The sequence below is a fragment of the Drosophila hydei genome, unplaced genomic scaffold, assembly GCF_003285905.1.
Source record: "Drosophila hydei strain 15085-1641.00,03,60 unplaced genomic scaffold, DhydRS2 tig00000063-arrow-pilon, whole genome shotgun sequence".
NCBI classification, from domain to species: Eukaryota; Metazoa; Arthropoda; class Insecta; order Diptera; family Drosophilidae; genus Drosophila; species Drosophila hydei.
Genome location: NW_022045657.1, coordinates 8635059 through 8655099, shown reverse-complemented (window position 1 = coordinate 8655099; position 20041 = coordinate 8635059). Strand labels below are relative to the sequence as shown.

General features: G+C 41.5%; 9 protein-coding genes across 9 annotated transcripts; 3 read left to right on the top strand and 6 right to left on the bottom strand.

The window, feature by feature from the left end:
* Positions 1-247: 247 nt before the first annotated feature.
* On the top strand, positions 248-1181 carry LOC111595154 (charged multivesicular body protein 2a). The gene is made up of 2 exons (XM_023308736.2): positions 248-646; positions 711-1181. Exons 1-2 carry the CDS (start codon positions 334-336, stop codon positions 1157-1159), a joined length of 762 nt encoding a protein of 253 aa, XP_023164504.1. The 5' UTR covers positions 248-333; the 3' UTR covers positions 1160-1181.
* A 216-nt stretch (positions 1182-1397) lies between these two features.
* On the bottom strand, positions 1398-2291 carry LOC111595153 (UMP-CMP kinase). Its single transcript, XM_023308735.1, has one exon. The coding sequence runs from the start codon at positions 2179-2181 to the stop codon at positions 1411-1413; it is 771 nt and encodes a 256-aa protein (XP_023164503.1). The 5' UTR covers positions 2182-2291; the 3' UTR covers positions 1398-1410.
* Positions 2292-2375: 84 nt separating this feature from the next.
* Positions 2376-3245, bottom strand: LOC111595156 (DNA replication complex GINS protein SLD5). Its single transcript, XM_023308737.2, has 3 exons — positions 3087-3245; positions 2572-3025; positions 2376-2510 (listed from the first exon to the last, which is right to left on the bottom strand). Exons 1-3 carry the CDS (start codon positions 3228-3230, stop codon positions 2389-2391), a joined length of 720 nt encoding a protein of 239 aa, XP_023164505.1. The 5' UTR covers positions 3231-3245; the 3' UTR covers positions 2376-2388.
* A 25-nt stretch (positions 3246-3270) lies between these two features.
* LOC111595157 lies at positions 3271-3998 on the top strand. The gene is made up of 2 exons (XM_023308738.1): positions 3271-3435; positions 3492-3998. The coding sequence occupies exons 1-2, from the start codon at positions 3319-3321 to the stop codon at positions 3960-3962; spliced, it is 588 nt and encodes a 195-aa protein (XP_023164506.1). The 5' UTR covers positions 3271-3318; the 3' UTR covers positions 3963-3998.
* On the bottom strand, positions 3974-4480 carry LOC111595158 (phosphatidylinositol N-acetylglucosaminyltransferase subunit P). The gene has a single exon (XM_023308739.2). It carries the CDS (start codon positions 4463-4465, stop codon positions 3989-3991), a length of 477 nt encoding a protein of 158 aa, XP_023164507.1. The 5' UTR covers positions 4466-4480; the 3' UTR covers positions 3974-3988.
* Positions 4414-4905, bottom strand: LOC111595159. The gene is made up of 2 exons (XM_023308740.2): positions 4776-4905; positions 4414-4719 (listed from the first exon to the last, which is right to left on the bottom strand). Exons 1-2 carry the CDS (start codon positions 4814-4816, stop codon positions 4431-4433), a joined length of 330 nt encoding a protein of 109 aa, XP_023164508.2. The 5' UTR covers positions 4817-4905; the 3' UTR covers positions 4414-4430.
* A 225-nt stretch (positions 4906-5130) lies between these two features.
* On the bottom strand, positions 5131-6078 carry LOC111595166 (60S ribosomal protein L34). The gene is made up of 3 exons (XM_023308746.2): positions 6000-6078; positions 5690-5761; positions 5131-5626 (listed from the first exon to the last, which is right to left on the bottom strand). The coding sequence occupies exons 2-3, from the start codon at positions 5752-5754 to the stop codon at positions 5215-5217; spliced, it is 477 nt and encodes a 158-aa protein (XP_023164514.1). The 5' UTR covers positions 5755-5761; positions 6000-6078; the 3' UTR covers positions 5131-5214.
* Positions 6079-6233: 155 nt separating this feature from the next.
* On the top strand, positions 6234-8049 carry LOC111595181 (tRNA (adenine(58)-N(1))-methyltransferase catalytic subunit TRMT61A). The gene is made up of 3 exons (XM_030222878.1): positions 6234-6584; positions 6647-7105; positions 7683-8049. Exons 1-3 carry the CDS (start codon positions 6416-6418, stop codon positions 8003-8005), a joined length of 951 nt encoding a protein of 316 aa, XP_030078738.1. The 5' UTR covers positions 6234-6415; the 3' UTR covers positions 8006-8049.
* Positions 8050-8065: 16 nt separating this feature from the next.
* Positions 8066-8703, bottom strand: LOC111595180. Its single transcript, XM_023308759.2, is given in 3 exon segments — positions 8066-8201; positions 8203-8370; positions 8435-8703. Coding segments are annotated over 3 exon segments (573 nt in total).
* Positions 8704-20041: the final 11338 nt, after the last annotated feature.

The window sequence follows — 20041 nt, the reverse complement described above, 5'->3', positions numbered from 1 at the left end:
TGTTCACAATCCTACACCAAGTTGTCGACTTAACAAATCATTCTAATTTTCTGCTTGAAGTGCAAACAAATACAGAAATTAAATTTTTTAAAATTAAAATCAATGTAAAAGTTTGTTGTAAGTAACTTAGAAATATGTATGCTTGTAGCTGTTTTGTCTGCATTCTAACCAGAACTGTTAATGATGGGAGTTTTCTGTTAAGTAAAAAGAAATTCTGTTAACCAACTGATGGCATAGTGGCAACGCTATGCCATCATTTGTTGTTTTGATGAGTAATTCTTAAGTTCATTCCTGCACAGTTCTTAAGTCGTAAATAGAAACTAATTTGGCAAAATGGATTGGCTTTTTGGTAAAAAGATCTCACCGGATGAGATGCTGCGCAAGAATCAGCGCGCTTTGAATAAGGCAATGCGCGATTTGGATCGTGAGCGTATGAAAATGGACCAACAAGAAAAGAAAATCATTGCCGACATCAAGAAAATGGCCAAAGAGGGCCAAATGGATGCGGTCAAGATCATGGCCAAGGATTTAGTGCGCACGCGTCGGTATTCCAAGAAGTTTATGCTTATGAAGGCAAACATTCAAGCGGTCTCGCTTAAAATACAAACGCTCAAATCTCAAAACACAATGGCACAAGCAATGAAAGGTAAGGGAAGAGAAGGTTTCCATCGATGATTCATATCTTACTTATGATATCGCTATTTTCGCAGGTGTCACCAAGGCTATGCAGAACATGAATCGTCAACTGAATCTCCCGCAAATACAAAAGATACTCCAAGACTTCGAAAAGCAATCTGAGATGATGGACATGAAGGAGGAGATGATTAACGACGCCATCGACGATGCCATGGAAGATGAGGGCGATGAAGAAGAGACCGATGCCGTTGTTTCCCAAGTGCTTGACGAGCTGGGCCTACAGCTGGGCGAACAATTAGGCGATCTACCCACTGCCTCTGGGTCGCTGTCCATAGCAGGTGGAGCGGGTGCACAGAAAGCAGCTGCAGCTGTTGCTGCAGGTGGAGCAGGCGGCGGACCAGCTTCTGGTGGTGGTGGCGGTGCAGCTGGTGGTGGTGCAAGTGGCGGCAGCGGTGGTTCAACACCCATGTCCGATGCAGATGCCGATTTACAAGCGCGTCTGGACAAGCTGCGCAAGGATTAGTTAATCATCGCATTCACCTGCCGTTTTATATGCTAGACGCTGTTATTTTTAAGCAACAAAATTGTTATCTTTGATATGCCCGTAAATTCCCTCACGCAAAAATATCGTATTGCTAATTATGATAACAAGCGTAAATATATATATATTTAAGTAAGGGAGGGATATACAATTAAGATTACACACATTAGGAAACACACATACAATTCAAACTAGACCGTCAACTCATTGAATAGGTAGATCCGCATAGAAATTCATTGGAAACCATTAGAGACAAACACACGCTCCACTTGCTGGAAAACCTTGTCTGCATCGGGGCTGGCATCAATGGTCTTCACCTGGCCGGCATTCTCAAAGTACTTGATGATGGGTAACGAGTCGTTGTTGTACGTTTGTATACGCTTCTTCAGGCTATCCATGTTGTCGTCGGTGCGGCCGGAGCCGCTCTGGCCGCGTCCCAAGCAGCGCGTCACGCACACGTCTTCAGCGCAATCGAAGAAGAGAACAAACTGCATATCTGTCTTGTCGGACATTTGGCGGTTCCAGCCATCTAAATTGTCCTGGTTGCGGGGAAATCCGTCGATGAGAAACCGCGACTTTCCTGAGTTTTTCATCGCATTTTCAAGCAGCGAACATGTGACCTCAACGGGCACTATTTTGCCATTGCGTATGTAATCCTCGATTAGCTGGCCATATTCGGAGCCCTCGCGTGATCGTTCCTCACGCAACAAATCGCCAGCGGACAAATGTTCGAAATGAAAGCGTTCGACAATTTTCGAGCATTGCGTGCCCTTGCCAGCACCGGGGCCGCCTAATACAAAAACAACCTTTGGCTTCACACTTGACATTCTGTATTTCGGTTTTATGAGAGACGCTTCGTTGTGTAAGCTGGGGTAATTGGTTATACTGCGGATGTTGTTGTGTTTGTTGTACAGTTGGGAATGTTGGAACTGCTGAGGTAGCACTGCGACACCTTGGCCAAGTGACTCAAGTGTTTTTGGTATACGCGTAATTGCGCGCCACATTGACAACTGAGACTAAGTCGTGGCGTGTGTACCCAAGAATTTCCACTGGAAACGGATGTTGTGACGTCATTATTAAGCCGCCAGCTGTTAGCGAAGAAGCAGCAGCAGCAACAATGAGTGTCTACCAACACTGGCAGTAGCTCGAGCGCGAAAAATAGGTTCACTAGTAATTGTAATTTTAAATTTAATGTGTATTTTTTAGGAAATTTATATAAGTTTCGCTTGATTTCTCTGTATTAGATCTGACACCAGTTGATAGGGTATAATGTGCTGTGACCCTGGCGTAAGATCCACCTCCTCATCATCGACGCCGACTATAACACCGGACACTAAATACAAATAATTTTGTTGTAAATAAAAAATGTATAACATAAAAATCGCTTAACGCACCTGCCACATTGGCCTTTAGAAATACATGACTCATAAGATTTGGGGCCACAACTCGTTGCTCAGCCTCTCCACGCTGCTGATTGGGCATATATCGTGTGGCGACTTTATTGAAGTATTCATCCACATTTGTCGCGAACTCCTGTGCATATTTTGACTCTTCGGGTGAAAGTCGCTTGTCAGCCACATCATACGTTGCATCCTGATTAATGATATGCTGGGTGAAGGCCTCGATTTTTTGCAAACGACAGCGCAAATAGCTGGCCATGATATAACGTATGCGTTCCAATTCCATCTGATGCACCACAAAGCGAAAGTCATTCTTGTCTAGATCCTTCATTTGCTCTTCCATGTGTGCCACCTGCGACATCATCAGTTCCAGCATATCTGACTGGTGCTGTAATAATTCTGGTGCACACATTTCATTTGTCCAAGCGGTTTCCAAGATTTCCAGCACCTTAGTAAAAATATTCAAGAAAAGCATGAAAGCAGACACTCATAAGGAAGAGCGAACTCACTTTTTGTGCGGTTATTGGTTCCGCATCCTCGTCATCGCCATCTTCTTCATAGGCATCCGCTAAGACAGCTTCAGTGATCATGTCATGCTCATTTAGAGCTTGCTCCACATTTTCGCTGTCCGACATACTTTCGCGCGTCGACATGTAAACAAACGTTCAGCTGTCAGCAAATGTGTTTACAAGCGAATGGCAAGGAAGCATTCACAATTGTGCAGCACTGGCATTGCACGCTATGGCACAAACCGATTTCCATCGAAATTTTCGCTCTATTGTTGAAAAGATATTCAACAATTGGCAAAATCTCCGCTTAGCTGTCGAACATGGCATGGGCGGACGAAATGGCCAGCAGGTATTTAAACATTTTATTTCATTCTATATAAAAAATGTAACCTAACAATTTCGCAGGTCGCCATACAAATAATGGACTACACATATGAATACTGTGTGGGCAACGAGAACATAACGCAGGGCGAACTGCAGGAGGTGATAGAAGAGCTGATGGATCAGGAATTCAACACACTTTGCGACGATCAGTCCATACCTGAGATATGCCGCAACCTGTTGCGTTACAAGCAAATGGCAGCAGCCTCGCAATACCCACAGATTGAACTTGAGCTCAGCAAATTGCCGCAAGGGAAGGTTTGGTTGCGTCCCGATGTCAAAATAACATACACACCCATAGACGGTGATTCATCGTCTGATGAGGATGACGACATGGAAGATGAAAATACCGACGATCCCATGAATGATGGTGATAGCGATGAAGACGAGGCCGCTACAAGTAGTGGACGTGTAACCCGCTCCCAGACACGCAAACAGCAAGCAGAACAGTTTGTGGAGCCAGAGGAAGGTTGGACGACAGTGCGTCGCAAATGAAGAAATTAAGATTAAAAACTAATTTGTTAGTTGTAATATGTGGCGTTTACTTCTTGTAAGTCTAGAAATCGAAGTGGAGATATGGGTGAGCGAGTCTTTGCCACGTGCTCTGTTTTGCACAGATTGCACAGGTTTTCTGCTGGTGATGGATTCCGCTTCGGCGTAGCTTCAGAGCGTTTACTTTGTAACTGTGACCAGGAGGTGAACTTCGCGCCTTTGGGCAGCACCAGATTAAGATCCACAACCGAGGCAATTGAATCGATATCGGGAGTCAATGAAAGGTTAATGGCCGGATAGATGATGACGGCAAAGAACGCACAAACCATAACCAATACCGGTACGAATACTGCAAAGTATTTGTCCGGTAAATAGGAGTGTAGGCCCAGTTCCACGGGCAGAAAAGCCCATGCCACATAAACAAAGAATAGCACAGTAAAAAGTATATAAAAAGCAAAACCATAGATTGCTCTATGTGGAGTCGGCGCTGGACTGTGTTCCGGCATTGTTATTCAGCTGCGATTGGGGCTGCTCGCCAAACAGTTTAATGGTATCCTGGCACAATAGCAGGCACTCAAAGAACGATGTTATAGCAGTGCGTAAATTCTTTACTTGATCGGCAATAAAGTGCACTACAAGCACATCGTCCTCTAGGCTTAGTGATTTCTGCACAAAGTTTCGGCGGGGTTCCTGGTCGACACTCAATACCCGGAAGGCTATCTTTGCATGCTCCGGCGTATCAAATGGCACTCTTATTGTTCTGAAAAATTTAATATGTGATGTGACAACTAAGTCAATAATTTATTATGTACGTACGATTCGTTCACCTTGCTGACGACCGTTTGCTGTGGCATCATAAATTAATTATGACAACAATTTCTAAGTCAGAAACCGCATTGAATTGTTTGCATGAAATCTGAATGTCAATGTGAAGAAGTAGCTAAACAGCTGTTTGCTTAGTTTGGACACAAACCCTTGCACAAGAAAAAAAACTTTTACAATTTTTCAGTTGCGTGGTCTACAGCCATTTTCAAATATACAGAATTGCAGTTGCACATGCTTGTAAGCAAAGAATGTGAATGGCAACTTTCATTAATTTTCCAAAGTTCGAACAGCTGATAATTTAACTTGTTTCCGAACCGCAATCCAATCAATTAGCCAAAAATAAAAATTTAAAATTTTTCCAACTTGTATTTTCTTTATTACAAAATGCTTCCTCGTCCAATTCTTAACTCAATGAAAATCCTAAGCATATTTACTTCTTGGACTTAATGCCACCCTTGGGTGCGGGTTTCTTGGATGCAGTTTTGACAGCGGATTTGCCACCGGTTTTACCAGCGGTCTTCTTGGTAGGTGCCGCCTTGGTGGTCTTCTTCTCGACCTTCTTGACGGGCTTGACGAGCGCCTCGCGCTGGCTCTTCAGTGCCTTGACAATCTTCTGCTCCTCAATGAGGAAGGCGCGCACAATACGCTCACGTAGGCAGCCATGGCACAAGACGCCACCGTATGTACGGGACACGGTCTTGTGGCGCTTGGAGAGGCGTGGACGCTCGCTTGGTCGGGATGGGGTGATACCCTTAAGCTTCTCCTTGCATTGACCGCAGCGAGGCACGGTCTTGTTCTTCTTCACGTACTGGTAGACCAGACGGCCGCCGGGAGTGCGCACTCTGTAAACAAGCGTCTTATTAGATTACAACAAAAAAGAAACAAATTGTTCGTTTATCACTTACATGCGCCTCCTGTTGGATCTGGTGTTGTACGACAGGCGTCTCCTCAAAGTCAAGCGCTGGACCATGTTGCGGCTGCTTTTGTTTTAATTGCCAGTTTTTGGTGCGAATTGATTCAGAAGTCATCGGAGATAGGTTCCAATAGAGCATAAAATTGGATGGAAAAAACAATGAAATTTATATAAGTAAGTAGTAATGTTATAGAGTAAATATTTGTCAATCATCGTGTATAGCAATTAATAAAAATTTATTAGCCGTTTTGCGGATGTCCACAGATTATTTGACAAATTCACAGAAAGCAAGCTTTACATACTTGTAGTAAAAAACCAAAAGAGGGAAAGAAGAAGCAAATCAACGTGAAGTGGGCTGCTCGTCACACAAAAAAGGTGCTGGTAAGTGACTTAAAAAATTTGTTAGTATTTTTTACACACTCTTTAAAAACTGGTTACATTTTTGATGCAACTGGTCAGCAAAGCAATAATCAAACATTTTAATTATTATTGATTATGTAAATAATTCCATATTTTTATGTATATATTGAGTAACGAATTTTGGGTAATTTGAAATTAAGGAAACGCATTTAATTGTAGTATTTTTTTTTTATAATTATGTTGGTCACACAATTTGGTATTAATATTGGCGCTAGCGGTCTAAGCTGGCCCACGCGTCTCTCTCCTCGCTAATAACCGGCAATAACAACGATCAACCATAATAATATCAACCATAATAATGAGTTTTCTGAAGCCCAAAACACACATAGAGCAAGGCGACATTGTCATTCTCTATCTGAGCGTGAACTCCATGCACGCCATAGAAGCGGTGCCGACAATAGTAAACAAGAAAGGCGAAACCATAGCGCACATCTTCCAGACTCCCTACGGCTCACTAAAAGTGCAAAGTAAGCAACCTGGATCTGCAATAACTTGATGTTTAATTTATTTAATTGTTTAACACCGCTAGGTATTATTGGTGTGGAGTATGGAAGTCGGGTGGAACTGTCCAAAGGTTGGGCGTATGTATTGCAGCCAAATCCCGAGCTGTGGACGCAAACGTTGCCGCATCGCACACAAATTATATATACGCCGGACATAAGCATGATACTGCATCAGCTGGAAGTACGCCCTGGCGCAGTGGTCGTTGAGTCTGGCACCGGTTCCGGTTCCTTGTCACATTATTTTCTGCGTGCTCTGAAACCAACGGGTCACCTGCACACCTTCGACTTTCATGAGGCGCGAGCGGATCAGGCGCGCGATGAATTTAAGCGGCATGGTCTCGGCGACTTTGTAACGGTCTATCATCGAGATGTGTGCAATTTGGGCTTCACTAGCGAGTTGGATGGTGTGGCCGATGCGGTCTTTTTGGATCTGCCCGCGCCAGATTTGGCAGTGCCACATGCATTCAAGGCGTTGAAGTTGTCGGGTAAGTGAAACGCGACTGCCCAGTCAGCGCATGACAACAAGTTGTCAGCGCCCTTTGGCGCGGCAGCCGACAGCAGCTGCAGCAATCAAGACCCTGGCTAGCTTGGTCAGTCAGTTGTCTCTCTTACTCTCTGTCTGTATGTCTGTCTTAGCCATTTCATTGTGTTTGACATTGAATGCGCCCGCTTTTGGCAGTTGACGTGGTCAGGCAGCCCGCTGGGCAGCTTTGTCACTCATTAGTGAAACCAAATGCGCGTTGCAACATTGCAGCTGCGATTGGTATAAGAATGTGGGTTTCGATTCGATAAATATATATGTATATATATATATATATATATATATATATCTATATATATCTATATATATATGATAATGTCCTGGGTGTAGAATTTCAGAATATAGAGAAGAAATGATGAAATTCATAAAGATTGCATAAAGAGGAATATCTCTGGGAAAACATCAAGAAGCAAGAAATTATTATCGAATTTGGATTTGATAAAGATTTAAATATAGGTTTCTTGTATTTCCAGGAAAAATTGGTATTTTTGTGTAATCATTTGAAATATCATCAATTTCAGGTGGTCGCTTTTGCTCGTTCTCCCCATGCATAGAGCAATCGCAGCGTTGTATTAATGGTCTCATCAAACTGGGCTTCACTGAAATCTGTTCTATGGAGGTGCTGCAGCAGGAGAGTGTGATTAAAACCCGTTCATTGCCTGTCATCGATTTGGAGTTTCTCAAGATGCCTAAAAGCAGCGAGGCGAATTCGATAGATGATAGCAAAGCGAAGGAACCCAAGGAGCTGAAAAAGTATCTAACATCTAGTTGTCCCCAAGTGCTGCCTGGTCACACGGGCTTTCTCACCTTTGCCACGTTACCGCCCAACATACCAAAGGCGTGAATATGTGCGAGTCGTTTGCTTAATAAATCTGTAGCTACTTTTTATTTGTTTGCGTAATTGTTATTCATAATCAAAAGAGTAGTCGTCGAAGAGATTTTGATCCATGCTCCTGATGCCGCCGCATTGATAGCAGCGCTGTTGCAGCTCCGGCTGCTGCTGTGGCCTGCGGCTCGAGGATTTGCGTGAGGGCGCCCACCTGTGTGCGCTCGGGATTACCATTGCAGGTGGGACAGCGGCCCACAACAGTTGGCTTGGACATCATGCCATAGAGCAGTGGCCCGGGAGGTTGAGCGCCGTAAATGGTCACAATCTGTGGCAGGCTGGAGTAAGGACGCGTCTGAAACATCTTCTCCCGGTTCAAAAAACTATGGGAAATCGTAGAAAATGATTGTAAAGAATATTTAGAGTTAATTATGAGCACGGTTGTACTTGGGCCTCGGTTCCAGCCATAAATTGTCCATGCGCTTGCTGCGCATGATGTCGCCCAGCTTCTGCAGCAGACGCAGATTTTCGCGTTCGATTTGCTGCTGGCGCTCCCGTTCGTTCTGCTGCTTCTTCCACTTGCGCTGCACATGATCGTGCTGGCGCGGCAACTTGGTATCAATTGCTGGCCGTGCGGACATCACTTTCTCGCGATGCTGTGCATAGCGCAGCTGCTCCCAAGGCTGCTGCAGCAATTTGTCGCGTCTAGAGATCATTGTCAGCCGTGTCAACTGCAATTGGAGTTCGAAGTGGAAATTCTTTTTCTATTTTTTTTTTTTGTTTGGCGCATCGCCCGGCATGTTTACATGCACAAACAAACAGTGGTGCGTCCATAACAACCTTGCCAGGACAACGCGCACACTTGCTCGTCCACTCTACAAATAGTGCACAATCATGCTCGCAGATTAAGTTCAACGACGACGGCGGCGGCAGCGGCGGCGACTTTGCTCAGCTGTCCCGCCTGTCTATCCAAACAGTGACATCCCACAGTCTTGACTTGCAAATGCCGTGTTACATAATTCTGAATGCTTGAGGTTCTGGTTCTGCTGCTGCTGCTTTTGCTGCTGCTATTGCTCTTTCTGTTCCTAAAGCTCTGCTTGTTAGTCAGCCGGCGGCCCGGTTACCGATTCCCAGTTCCTGTGTAGTAGCCGCTTCTCTTGGTGTGGCGGCAAAATATTCTTTCTTCTTTCGGCTTTTTCAACTGTTGCTGTTGCTGTTGCTGCAGCGGTTGCTCCTGCTGCCTGTTGCTCATATGTCAACTGGCAACTCAGCTGCTGCCGTTCTAAACTCTTGTTTAGTGTTTGATTGATGCTAAGTGCTTGTGCCTAGCTCATATTTAAGTACTTAATGCACATACCAGCTTTTCAATAACTTCTTATTAAATATTATTTGGTAAGTGGTTCACCGAGATGCTTTACAAACTCGTAGCTAAGATAGCCGCTTTGCTTAGAGTCTATCGATTTATTCCCCATAACAACGTCTCAAGCAGGACTGGGCAATACCGTGAACCCATAAACAGAGCCTAGTTTATGTCAGGATATGAAATGATTTTAGCACTTGAAATTTGTGATTTATAATAAACTTAACGGAATACACATTATTTTTTTATAATAGGAAAAAAGTGATTTTTTTTCTCAAATTATTTTATTTTTTTTGTACTCCTTTATTATTTTATTTTATATATTTTTTAGTTTTTTTGTTTAAATGGTTGAATTTATATTTATTTTTTAATATTCAAATATTTATATTATTTAAATTCTTTCTCTGATTGTTTAATATTCCTTTTCATATGGTCAGATTCAACATTTGACCAAAAGTTACTTGCATAATAAATCTAATATATTTTTTATATTTTACCTTAAACTTTTTTAACTATTTCGAATTTTATTTAACTTCGCTCCGAAACACTAACAAAATTATATTTGAGCATTTCATAGTTATTTTTGTTGGGAACGATTTCTTGGTAAAATGATGTTGCCTCAATTTATTGTTTGCCTCAATTTATTGTTAGTCTAAATATATAGAAGTCTATTCTAAATAATATTGCTGTCAAAAATGCCAACAATTGTTCTGCTTTGAGTTTATTAGCCCCCCGTTGGGGCGTCTTACAAATGCGTCTATTGTTTTTGTTTGCGTCCGTGTTGCAGCTACATTGCGTGTTGTTGTTGTGCTTGTTGTTATTGTTGTTGTTGGGAACAAGTTGCTGGCTAACTGGGCAACAGTTCGTTGCTGTCTGCTGGGCGTGAGTTTGCACTATTATCAAATTAAAAGCATTGCCGCTTATTGGTCAGTTAATTGGAAGATCTGTAATTTGATACTGGGTAACGTGTTGCTTATCACAGCTCTGGTTGTTGTGCCTCATTGTTGTGTTTGTATTTGTACAATTATCTTGTTAGCTGATCGACAACTGTAACGGATTGCCATTTAGCCATGGCCCATAGTCCACAACCAGAAACCCACAGCCCATAGCCATTGCCACAATGCTGATGAGTACCACTACCGCCACCAGCCCCACATCGTTGCTACTCTGGGCAACCAGCTCGGCATTTGTGTGTTATCCATTGCTGTCGGGCAGCGTTTGACTCGTCACTAGTAAACACCTGCTTATTCGCGCATAAATTTTCGATAGAAATGCTCATATTTATTGAAAATACTTGTATTTATTAAATGGCATATAATTGCGCTCTTGTATGTGTGTATGTGTGTGAATATGTGTGTTAGGGGGGTGCAGTGCTGCCCGCAAGCACTATGGCCAGTTTCTCACCTTTAGAAACCGAGCAGCAGTCGCAGATGGCGAGCCAAACAAAAAAATGTATGAAGCCAGAGGTTGGCTCTGCTTCTTGGACGGCTCACGATGAAGCCCTGAACATACTACAAAATATTACAAATGTCTATAAAAAAGGATATAGAATTGGAAACAGTTAATACTATATTGCTTCTTGAATAATCCTTATTGCGCTTAACTGGTTTTCAATTATTACTAAAATATTTAACATTATAATAATACGTTAATATGTCTGAGATTAACAAACAAATAAACGCTAGTTTCGAGGTTCTCCATATTTGCAGTTTATTTTATTTCTTTGATATGATTTTTTAGAATTATGCCCAGCATAGATTTATATATATTTACAGCTTTACTTTTTTGAGTTCGTGATTTCGTAACATATCTTTAAAGTATATTTTGGAACAAACGCAATTGCGTCTTCATTTGAAAACTTTAACATCCAGAGGAGAGAAACTTTCCCTCTTACTTTATTATCTTTTTTATATATATAAGACTTAGAACATTCATTTAAAGTTACATAACTATTTAAGTCCCATTTGTTAAGAATCTAAATATAATTGAATTACTCTATAACAGAATATCTTCAGTTCCATCTACAATTGATTATTTCCCTCATTTCCAAAGCGTTTCAGCAGTCGGCAAGACTCTATTATTGCAGTGTGCTCGAGCTAAGTTTTGGGTTAGTACTCGCATATCATATACAAAGTGCATACAATAACAGGCCTGTCCATTTATTACAATATGCGCCGGCAACGCCGCGCAACAACAACTACAGCAACAGCAACAGTCGAAAACTGCGATTTGCTGTCAGCTAATAATAATAATTTCGATATTGAAAATACGTTTTCTTAGTTAGGTACGACACTAAACGATTTCGCCCATTGCGAGCTGTTGTTGCTCAGTGCTAAAAGTCAGGCAAGCACTGCGAGCAATAACAACAATGCAACACTTGCAACAGGCAACAAGCAACAGGCAACGGGCAACAGGCATCGGGCAACTGGCAATGTGCAACGGACAACGGACAACGGGCAATGGGCACAAAGTTGACCGTTGGTGGGGGCGGTGCTATTTGCTGCTGCTGCTTCTTCTTCAAGCGTTTTTTGCAGACAGGTGGTGTGTGGTGTCGATGTTGCTGGGTCGCGCTCGCCTTGGTGTTCAATATGAGCCACAATTGAGGCATTTAATCGAGCATCTCTTAACACGCCTTGGAATGTTGACTTATTATTGGCCATGCAGCCAGTTGCAGCAGTTGCTGTTGCTGTTGCTGTTGCTATTGCCGTTGTGGCTGTTGCCAGTTGCCAGTTGCCAGTTGCCAGTCGGTCGCTCTCTCTTCGGCTGTTGCTGCAATGGTTTGTGTCTGCTGCGTCGGTGTCAGAAGTCTGTAGTTACCTCACAGTAAAAGCGTTTATCATCATTAGACTCAATCTAAAGACGTTTTGGCCGGGGTTATCATGTTGATTATGTTGTGTGAAAACAAATTACATTCTGCGCTCAGGCTTTAACACCATTTGTATGCGCCAATGTTGTCGTTGTTGCTGTCAGTATGTTGCCGCTGCTGCTGGCTGCTGGCTAATTGTGAATCTGCTTGAAAGATTCAATTGTGCCATTGACAAACCAATTGGCTGCTCAATTTTTGTGAAAGGCTTTTACTCGCTCTCTGGGCCGTGAGAAAATTGCAAATCAAAAATATTTCTGCTATTGCCAATAATTGCTTAGCGCAAATTTGTACCAAGCGAAAAATATGAGAAAGAACTTGATAATAATTTAGCTTTGCGAGCTTGTCTTAGACACAGCTGTGTTCTATATTGTTGTTGTTGTTATTGTAGTTACTGCTGCAGCTGCGGGCTTGCCACTTGCAACAACAACAGCAGCAAAGCTAAAGCTTGGCCCTGACCGTCTCTTAACACTGAACTACAAGTATCAGATTTAGGAATGACATTTTTATATTCTAATGTTTTCTTATTTTACATAAAACTTGCTTAGATACTCAGCTAAACATATGTAAATATGGGAAAATTAAATGTTTTGTTAGCATTTTCGTAACATTTGCTGCACAGTGTATTTTATTGTCGTAGCTTGGCAAACTTAAAGCGAACTTGATTTCGCCCAGCCAATAAACATTTTTATGCACTTTTAAATTGTAATGTTTGCTTGTTGTTGCTGCTGCTGTTGAGATAACGTTTTTAGATTTGTGCCACACACAGTCACACTAACACACACGCACACACACAAAGCTCACACAGACTACTTATTGAGGGTCAATGTCACACCTTGACGCCTTCGCCAACATATTTTAGCTGACTTTTTGTCACAATTTATTACATTTGGCTATATCGTGAGTGTGTGTGTGTGTTGTTCTCTTGGCTTCAACCGTTTGCCATTTTATCTTGTCAACGCAATCGTCTATTAGTTTTTCTTTTTTAATTAATTAACAATGTTCGCATGGGTGTCAATGGCGAAAATGGCCTGGCGTAGTTGGTTGGCCCAGGCTCATTTTTTTTTGTATTTATTTATTTTTATTTGTTCATTTTATTGTCTGTGTAGCAAAAAAATATATACATTGGGTCAAAGGTGCTGCAAATTTATTGAATTTAAATGTGGAAAAAATTTAAAGCAATTAAATAAAATGAAAAGCGATTCAATTAAAAAGTCATTTAATTGTCATTTTATTATATATATATAATATTTAACTAATATATTTATGTATTGATTTTTCATTGAAATTATACCTGTAGATGTTAAATTATTTATTTATTTATATATAATTGATAGTCAAACTTATCTAAATACAACAAAGACGTATTTTGTTTGTTTTTTGGTAAAACTAGCCAATAAAATTAGCATATAACTGGTTGATGGTAAAGCAAATATATATATAAGGCTCTATAACTTAAGCTCTGATCGAATTTAATAGTATGTATTACAATCTAAGCTAAGCTCACACTTATGATAAAGATAACAGATGATTAGACTGGTTCATTCTCACATCAACATTGAAGAAGATTTTACTGAAAATTGCAAAGTTCTTACGAGTTTGTCAACTTGTTGCTCGATCAGAGCCAAAAACTATGCAATTCCAATCAATAAACATTGGGGAAGACGCCGCCAACAGGTCGGTCTATGGGAACTAATTGAGCCATTTTGAGCTCTATGATAATCGTTTGTGAGTACCCATAGCGACTGGCATGGGCAACCGAAGTGCTGGCCAAATGCCCACACCCATTTGGCAACGCCTTCACACAGCCAAAGAGGCTTGCAGATGTTGCTCAGTGCTGACTGCGGACTGCTTGCTGACTGTGTCAACTCGAATGTGCAATAAAATTAAAGTTTTGTTTATGAATGGAATTACATGGGCCGGCCGCAAAGGCGAACGGCGAACTGCGAACGGCAAACGGCAAATAGTAAAGACAACGACAACGGTCGACATTTAGCAAGAGCAGAACGCAGCTGGAGCTGGGCATTGAGAGAGACCCGGCTCAGATTCACAGACACTTCATCTAAATGTCAGGCCATATCTAGCGACACTCGCACAACGTTCCTGTCGCTGTTAGCCCTCAATTTCAACACTCGTATTCGCACTCGCCCCGGCAGCAGCAGCAGCAGCAACTCGGACAACGTCGTCGTCGGCGACTGCTTTGGCGGCTGCTTTGGCCAAATCAATTGAGCCGCCTGCAAACGAGCCAAAACAAATGACTTGAGAGTTGTGGCCAAGCGACTTGGCCGCGAGGAGCGCTCAAGATCATTAGTATAATTTAAGTAAATTAAACGCAGCGATTAGGCCAGGATGCAAACGGCACCATCGCAACGTTGCAACGTTCGCAGCTACAGCCACAGCCACAGCCATAGTCGCAGCTGCAGCCACAGCTACAGCTACAACGAGCACCACATCCAAATCCCCTATTCGAGTCGTCGGCAAAAAGGCTTGTGTTTATTTAAATTTATTGTAACATTGGCAACGCGAACGCCGGACACTGGTCGCCGGACAGGCGATTTCAATTTGTAAAACAAGCGAGCAAACAAGCTGTTAAAATATAATGATTGGCACCAAAAAGATGCAGCGACTCAATATCTAGGTTAAACAATCCGCATATGCATATCTCGCTTGGCTGGCCATTGCTGAATTTATGTGGCGTTTGCGCATTGTGTCCAAAATGCTTATGAGCCATGCTTATGATTGGTAATATGCCGATGCATAAACCATTTGGCATTGAAAACTGTGCGCGCACTCAAACGACAGTGGATGCGGATACATTGTTCACCAGAAGTTTTTACAAGGCAAGCGCGCCAGTTTCCCACACAGACAATGGGGACTCAAAAAAAAAAAAATAAATAAAAATAAAAACTAAAGAAAAACAAAAAAAACTGTGGCGGCGACAACCACTGGCAACAACACCAACAACAAGAACAACTCTCAACTGGCAACTGGCAACGACGTCTCCGATCTCTAGCTCCAACTGAAGCTGCTACAGAGGCTGAGCACAAAGCCAGCCCAGACAGAATTACAAGCGCAATGGAACAATGAATGCAGTCAGCACCATTTGAACAGTGGTGAAAGTGCAAAACTAGCTAAATGAATATTCGATAATAGAAAGCGAATGCTCATCAGCTATGTAAGATGAACAAGAAGAAGAGTGTAGCTATTTTGACTAACGATTTCTTAACTAAATTCGCTAATCATACTTGAAACATTAAATATTTTATGATTAATATAAAATAAATATTAAAATTATTAAAAGAAGCTTTTGATATTCGCTCTATTATAGCAGTAAAGGCTGATAGGTTGAAAAGGAGAAAATAAATGAACTATCTGTTAGATCTTCAAGAAAAAAGAAGAAAAAGCTTAGACATTTTTAAAAATTGCTGCTTCAAGAATTTTTTCTTATTCAAAAATCATTTTTCTAAGTAACCTGTGCATCTTTAAAGCACTGCACTAAAGGCCACAATGACATTGAGTCTGCACTCTGGCTTATCGCTCCTAGCATAAATTATGCCAATATCTTATATAAAACGTAAATTATATGAAGTGTCATATTTTAAATTCTTTATAAAAATATGTATATGAAAAACAATTTTCTTGAAGTGTTTAAGTTCGAGGCATTTAATATTTATATATATATTATTTTTTTCTTTCGCTTCAATGCAGTCAGCTTATAATATATTGACATATTATCATATCAAAATCGGAATGAACAAAACAAAGAAAAAAACATGCTATTAATCTTAGAAATATGGTAAAATAGAAATTTGAGGGTTCAGTTATTTAAGATTTTTAGTAGGATAGCCATCAAAAGTAAAAAAGAATAATATATATTTTTATAAGCAAAATTAAAAATTCAAAAGAATTTCTTAAAAATAGTAACTTTTTAGCTGACATGCGCCACTGTGCAACGCTCGAGTCTTTGGCAATTGACAAAAGCCAACGTAAACAACAGCAAGAAAACAAATAAACAGTCAGCACAGAGCAAAACTGCGCAGACAAAACAGCAATTCATATTTGCTCTGATTTATATGGCGTCTAGAAGTTTTCCATTTTTATTATCATTATTATGATTATGATACTTTTTTCCCAGGCACAAAAGAGCAGCAGCTGCAGCAGCGGCACAAACTGTTGTAATCAATCAGCGGGCAACGCGCCAGAGATTTGCTTTTGCCCATTTCGACTTGTTCTGCTTGCAAAATTAATGTGCTTTAATTTGCAAGTTTGTGTCCTAAGTCTTTCGTTTGCTGCCACACACAAAGCGCGGGGCGTTTTGTGTGTGTTCGCTGTTCTTGCCAGTTTCTTCTACAGAAATGTCATTAAAGCAACATGCACACACAAACATTAAGACACACACACACACACACATTTTCCATGGCAGAGGGTGTGCGAGCTGTGTTCTGTGATCTTGGTAATGTCAATTGCTGCATCGCCAGAGATCTGCATTGCTTGATATTCTAATTGCTGAAATTGTTTGTCGCAGACAAGTGTGTGCGATTATATGCGCCATGCCCAATGAATAATCATTGAAATCCGTTCGCTGTTGTTGTTGTTGTTGTTGACAAGAGCAAACACCCGCATGGAGCCACAGCCATCGGCTGAGCCTGGTGGTGGTCCTCATTGTGTCGCACTGATCCAAATCGCTGCGCCAAAGCAAAAGCATCAAATTTTTGCAACGCTCGTTTTCAGTTGTTGTTACTGTTGTTGTAGTGGCTGATGTTGCTGTTGTTGTTGGTGTTGTCGCTGCTCTTGCTTTTCCATCAGATATGAAAGCTGGAGCGTCGTCGCCGTCGTTGGCGTCGCTCGTCTGTTCCTCGCCCAACGCAGTTTTCGGCTTGATTTTCTTAATTAAATTTTTGCTACGCCGCTGCCAAGGCTATTCTCCAGCTCCAGAGACAGGCTGCTGCTCCTTTTGGCCTGCTTGTTTAACCCGATTGCTTGTTGATGCTGCTGCTGCTGCTGCTGCTGCTGCCGCTGCTGCTGATGATGATGATGATGTGTGCTTTATAAGTCTGGAGCAGCGTTCCGACGCAGTCGCAGATTTGACGTTGTCGATAGGGTTTCGGTGCTTGTTGCTCTTGTTGTTGTTGTTAACACACTCCCACATTTTCTTAGCTGTTTTTTGCTTTATTTATTTAACTTTTATTTCTTTTAAAGGAGCAACTGGCAAAAACTTCTTAATGCAAAGGGCCCTACTTTAAATGTTTACTTAAGCAAACAGTTAATTAGCCTTAAGCTAAGTTTTTTTTGTTGAAATACCCAATGCTGTGCTGTACCTCTACTGTTTAGACTGAATTTATTGTCTATTTGAGGAGAGATAGTATTAATAGCTGTTGCAAACACTTTTAAAACTTCATCCACTGTAAGCTGCCAACTTGTTTAACTTCTTGACATGGTTATCTGGCCACAATTACCGCACTTGCCACATAATAGCCACAGCTAGGCTCCACAATTTATGAGCCCGGCCGAAAAATGAGAAAAATAAAGCTCCTCTCATTAACCCATCACCCATCTTGTCGCCCAAAACTTGACCCGGACTCAACTCGACCCACAGCGTGACCCCAAGTCGCTTATTTTGTGCAACGTACACAAAAACAAAACAAAAGCAACAACAACAATACAGCTGCAACAACAATATGAAAATGCGCGATGCCAACATCATTTACATCATCATTCACAATAAAATAAAAGTGCACACGCCCACTTAAAGGGCCTCATAAATTGTGTCGAATAATCAGTTTCAACATAATTTATTGTAATTTACGAGTGTCGGCAACGTGGCAGAAGCAGCCGCGTAGACCAGAGTGGAATAGAGCAGCCAGGAGTGGGGAGGCCACCAGATCTACACTAACTAACAATATACAGTCGCGCCGCTAGATTCCAGCCTGAACCTGAATCCGTATCCGAATTCACATTGCGCCCACAAGTTCGCCACGAGAGCAGCAAAAAGTTGTATTTTTTTGCGTTTTTATAGAGCGTTTCGCAGCTAAATGCTACAAATGAAAATCCTAAACGGCACATTGAAAGCATCTTGATAAGAGCATTGAAGGCAGCGAATAAGGTCTAGCTGGAGCCAAGAGCTTAGAGCTGGCGTGCGAACACCTTGGCAACACAATATTTCAATGGCTAATAATATTTTTAGCGCAGCTTTCAATATGATTGCATGGCCAGAAGTTGAAACCTCTGGACAGAGATTTCTTAAGCGTATTCTTCCAGCTAGTTGGGGCTATTGTAATTGAAACGATTGTTTCCTATTGTGCTCGGGCTGGAGAGCTCTGCATTTGCTGCCAAGCAGCATTTATATCAATCACTCAATAAAAAAACAACGATCAATCAATTTCAAACAATCAGCGCAATATCAATGCGAGAGATTGAGAGAGTGAGACAGATAGAGAAATAGAGAGGGAGAGAGAGACAGAGAGAAATCTGAGATGCAAAGATTGATTTTGAGCCAGTTGGCATTGTGATCTGTGGTAAGTGCGGCGCTGGCTATTGTTGGTATCGGAATCATCCCAATCAGAAGAATTGAAATGTCACTGTAATAAACTTCAAGAGTCAGTGCGATAAAGCGTCGCGTCGTTCATTTCCACTTGACGTACTGACAGCACACTGTCTTGGCCTATTATCGCCACTTGCAATCATTCAAAGCATCATCCGAGCGACAGTGGCCTTATTAAATGCTCTGGCCATCTCTGTCTAACGCTCACCACAGTGGCCACCCTTGTCTCGGCTGATCATTGGCGAAAGATATAGCTCGAAGCTCGTTATAATATTGAGTAACCATAAAAAAGAAGGCGGCTCACAACAAAGCTGCCAAAGTTTCAATTGAAAAATTTCACTTTAAGCGAATGCAAATAAGCAGCTGAGAAGTGCATAGATAGACAGTAAAGGAAACAATTGTAAGTTTTACAGGCTGGGTTAAGTAAGTAGTTTTTAGTTTTAAATTTTTAGTTTTGTGATATATTTCTCATCTTTAAATAATCATACTTTCTATAAGACTTTGAGAAGCGAATAGTAAGGCTGTAAGCGAGAGGTTAGCGCTTGGAGTAGTTGTGCTTTGTGCAATACCCAATTTGATGCTTGCACAAATCTAGACAACGAGAAGTGAAAAAACGTCTGGCTAGCCAGTTTCTAAATTATAGGGTATCGCTTTAAATACTCTTACGTTTCTTCCCTCTAAGAATTACATTTAATCAAAAGAAATATTTTTTTAAATATTATTATTCATTATGCTTCGACTTTTACTTAATTTTTTAACATTTGTTTATATACATATTTTTGTTTACTATAATGCAAATACAAAGTTGCAGTTGCTGGCTGCAATTACTCGGCTTTGATACGCGTGTGCAGCGGTATGTGTGCGTGTTGGTAGAGCAAGTTTGTGTGGAGTTCAAAGTGCTTAGTCTGTGCGCTGATTGCCCGACTGATTCAGCAGACGGTCAGAACTTGAACGACTTGTTGGCCGGGTCCGTTGCGCATCTTCCCAACGTAATTTAAACTAAATCGGTGCGCTCGCTAAACTGCGTAAAGCAACGGAGCAGCAGTTGCACCATTGCCCCCAACAAACACACACATACAACTGACATACACAGATATATACATATACACGCAGTTTGAACTGGGCGCTTGTTCCTGTATCTCGAGTGCGCCTGGGCTCTGTCTTTGGTCGCTGTGTCTACTCGTAATAATCAATTATTTCTGTGTAATTTATGGTAATGTTCAGTCATGATGGATTGACTGCTCTAATGTCGCTCTAAATCTTTGTAGCTAGCTGGGCCATGCTGCTTGT

Coding starts and splice junctions, on each gene's coding strand:
- LOC111595154 (XM_023308736.2), top strand. CDS start 334: ATGGATTGGCTTTTTGGTAAAAAGATCTCACCGGATGAGATGCTGCGC. Junction 647..710: donor AATGGCACAAGCAATGAAAG/GTAAGGGAAGAG, acceptor CTATTTTCGCAG/GTGTCACCAAGGCTATGCAG.
- LOC111595153 (XM_023308735.1), bottom strand. CDS start 2,181: ATGTGGCGCGCAATTACGCGTATACCAAAAACACTTGAGTCACTTGGC.
- LOC111595156 (XM_023308737.2), bottom strand. CDS start 3,230: ATGTCGACGCGCGAAAGTATGTCGGACAGCGAAAATGTGGAGCAAGCT. Junction 3,026..3,086: donor AACCAATAACCGCACAAAAA/GTGAGTTCGCTC, acceptor ATTTTTACTAAG/GTGCTGGAAATCTTGGAAAC. Junction 2,511..2,571: donor TCTAAAGGCCAATGTGGCAG/GTGCGTTAAGCG, acceptor ATTTGTATTTAG/TGTCCGGTGTTATAGTCGGC.
- LOC111595157 (XM_023308738.1), top strand. CDS start 3,319: ATGGCACAAACCGATTTCCATCGAAATTTTCGCTCTATTGTTGAAAAG. Junction 3,436..3,491: donor GCGGACGAAATGGCCAGCAG/GTATTTAAACAT, acceptor ACAATTTCGCAG/GTCGCCATACAAATAATGGA.
- LOC111595158 (XM_023308739.2), bottom strand. CDS start 4,465: ATGCCGGAACACAGTCCAGCGCCGACTCCACATAGAGCAATCTATGGT.
- LOC111595159 (XM_023308740.2), bottom strand. CDS start 4,816: ATGATGCCACAGCAAACGGTCGTCAGCAAGGTGAACGAATC. Junction 4,720..4,775: donor GTCAGCAAGGTGAACGAATC/GTACGTACATAA, acceptor TAAATTTTTCAG/AACAATAAGAGTGCCATTTG.
- LOC111595166 (XM_023308746.2), bottom strand. CDS start 5,754: ATGGTCCAGCGCTTGACTTTGAGGAGACGCCTGTCGTACAACACCAGA. Junction 5,627..5,689: donor AGATCCAACAGGAGGCGCAT/GTAAGTGATAAA, acceptor GCTTGTTTACAG/AGTGCGCACTCCCGGCGGCC.
- LOC111595181 (XM_030222878.1), top strand. CDS start 6,416: ATGAGTTTTCTGAAGCCCAAAACACACATAGAGCAAGGCGACATTGTC. Junction 6,585..6,646: donor CGGCTCACTAAAAGTGCAAA/GTAAGCAACCTG, acceptor TAACACCGCTAG/GTATTATTGGTGTGGAGTAT. Junction 7,106..7,682: donor CAAGGCGTTGAAGTTGTCGG/GTAAGTGAAACG, acceptor CATCAATTTCAG/GTGGTCGCTTTTGCTCGTTC.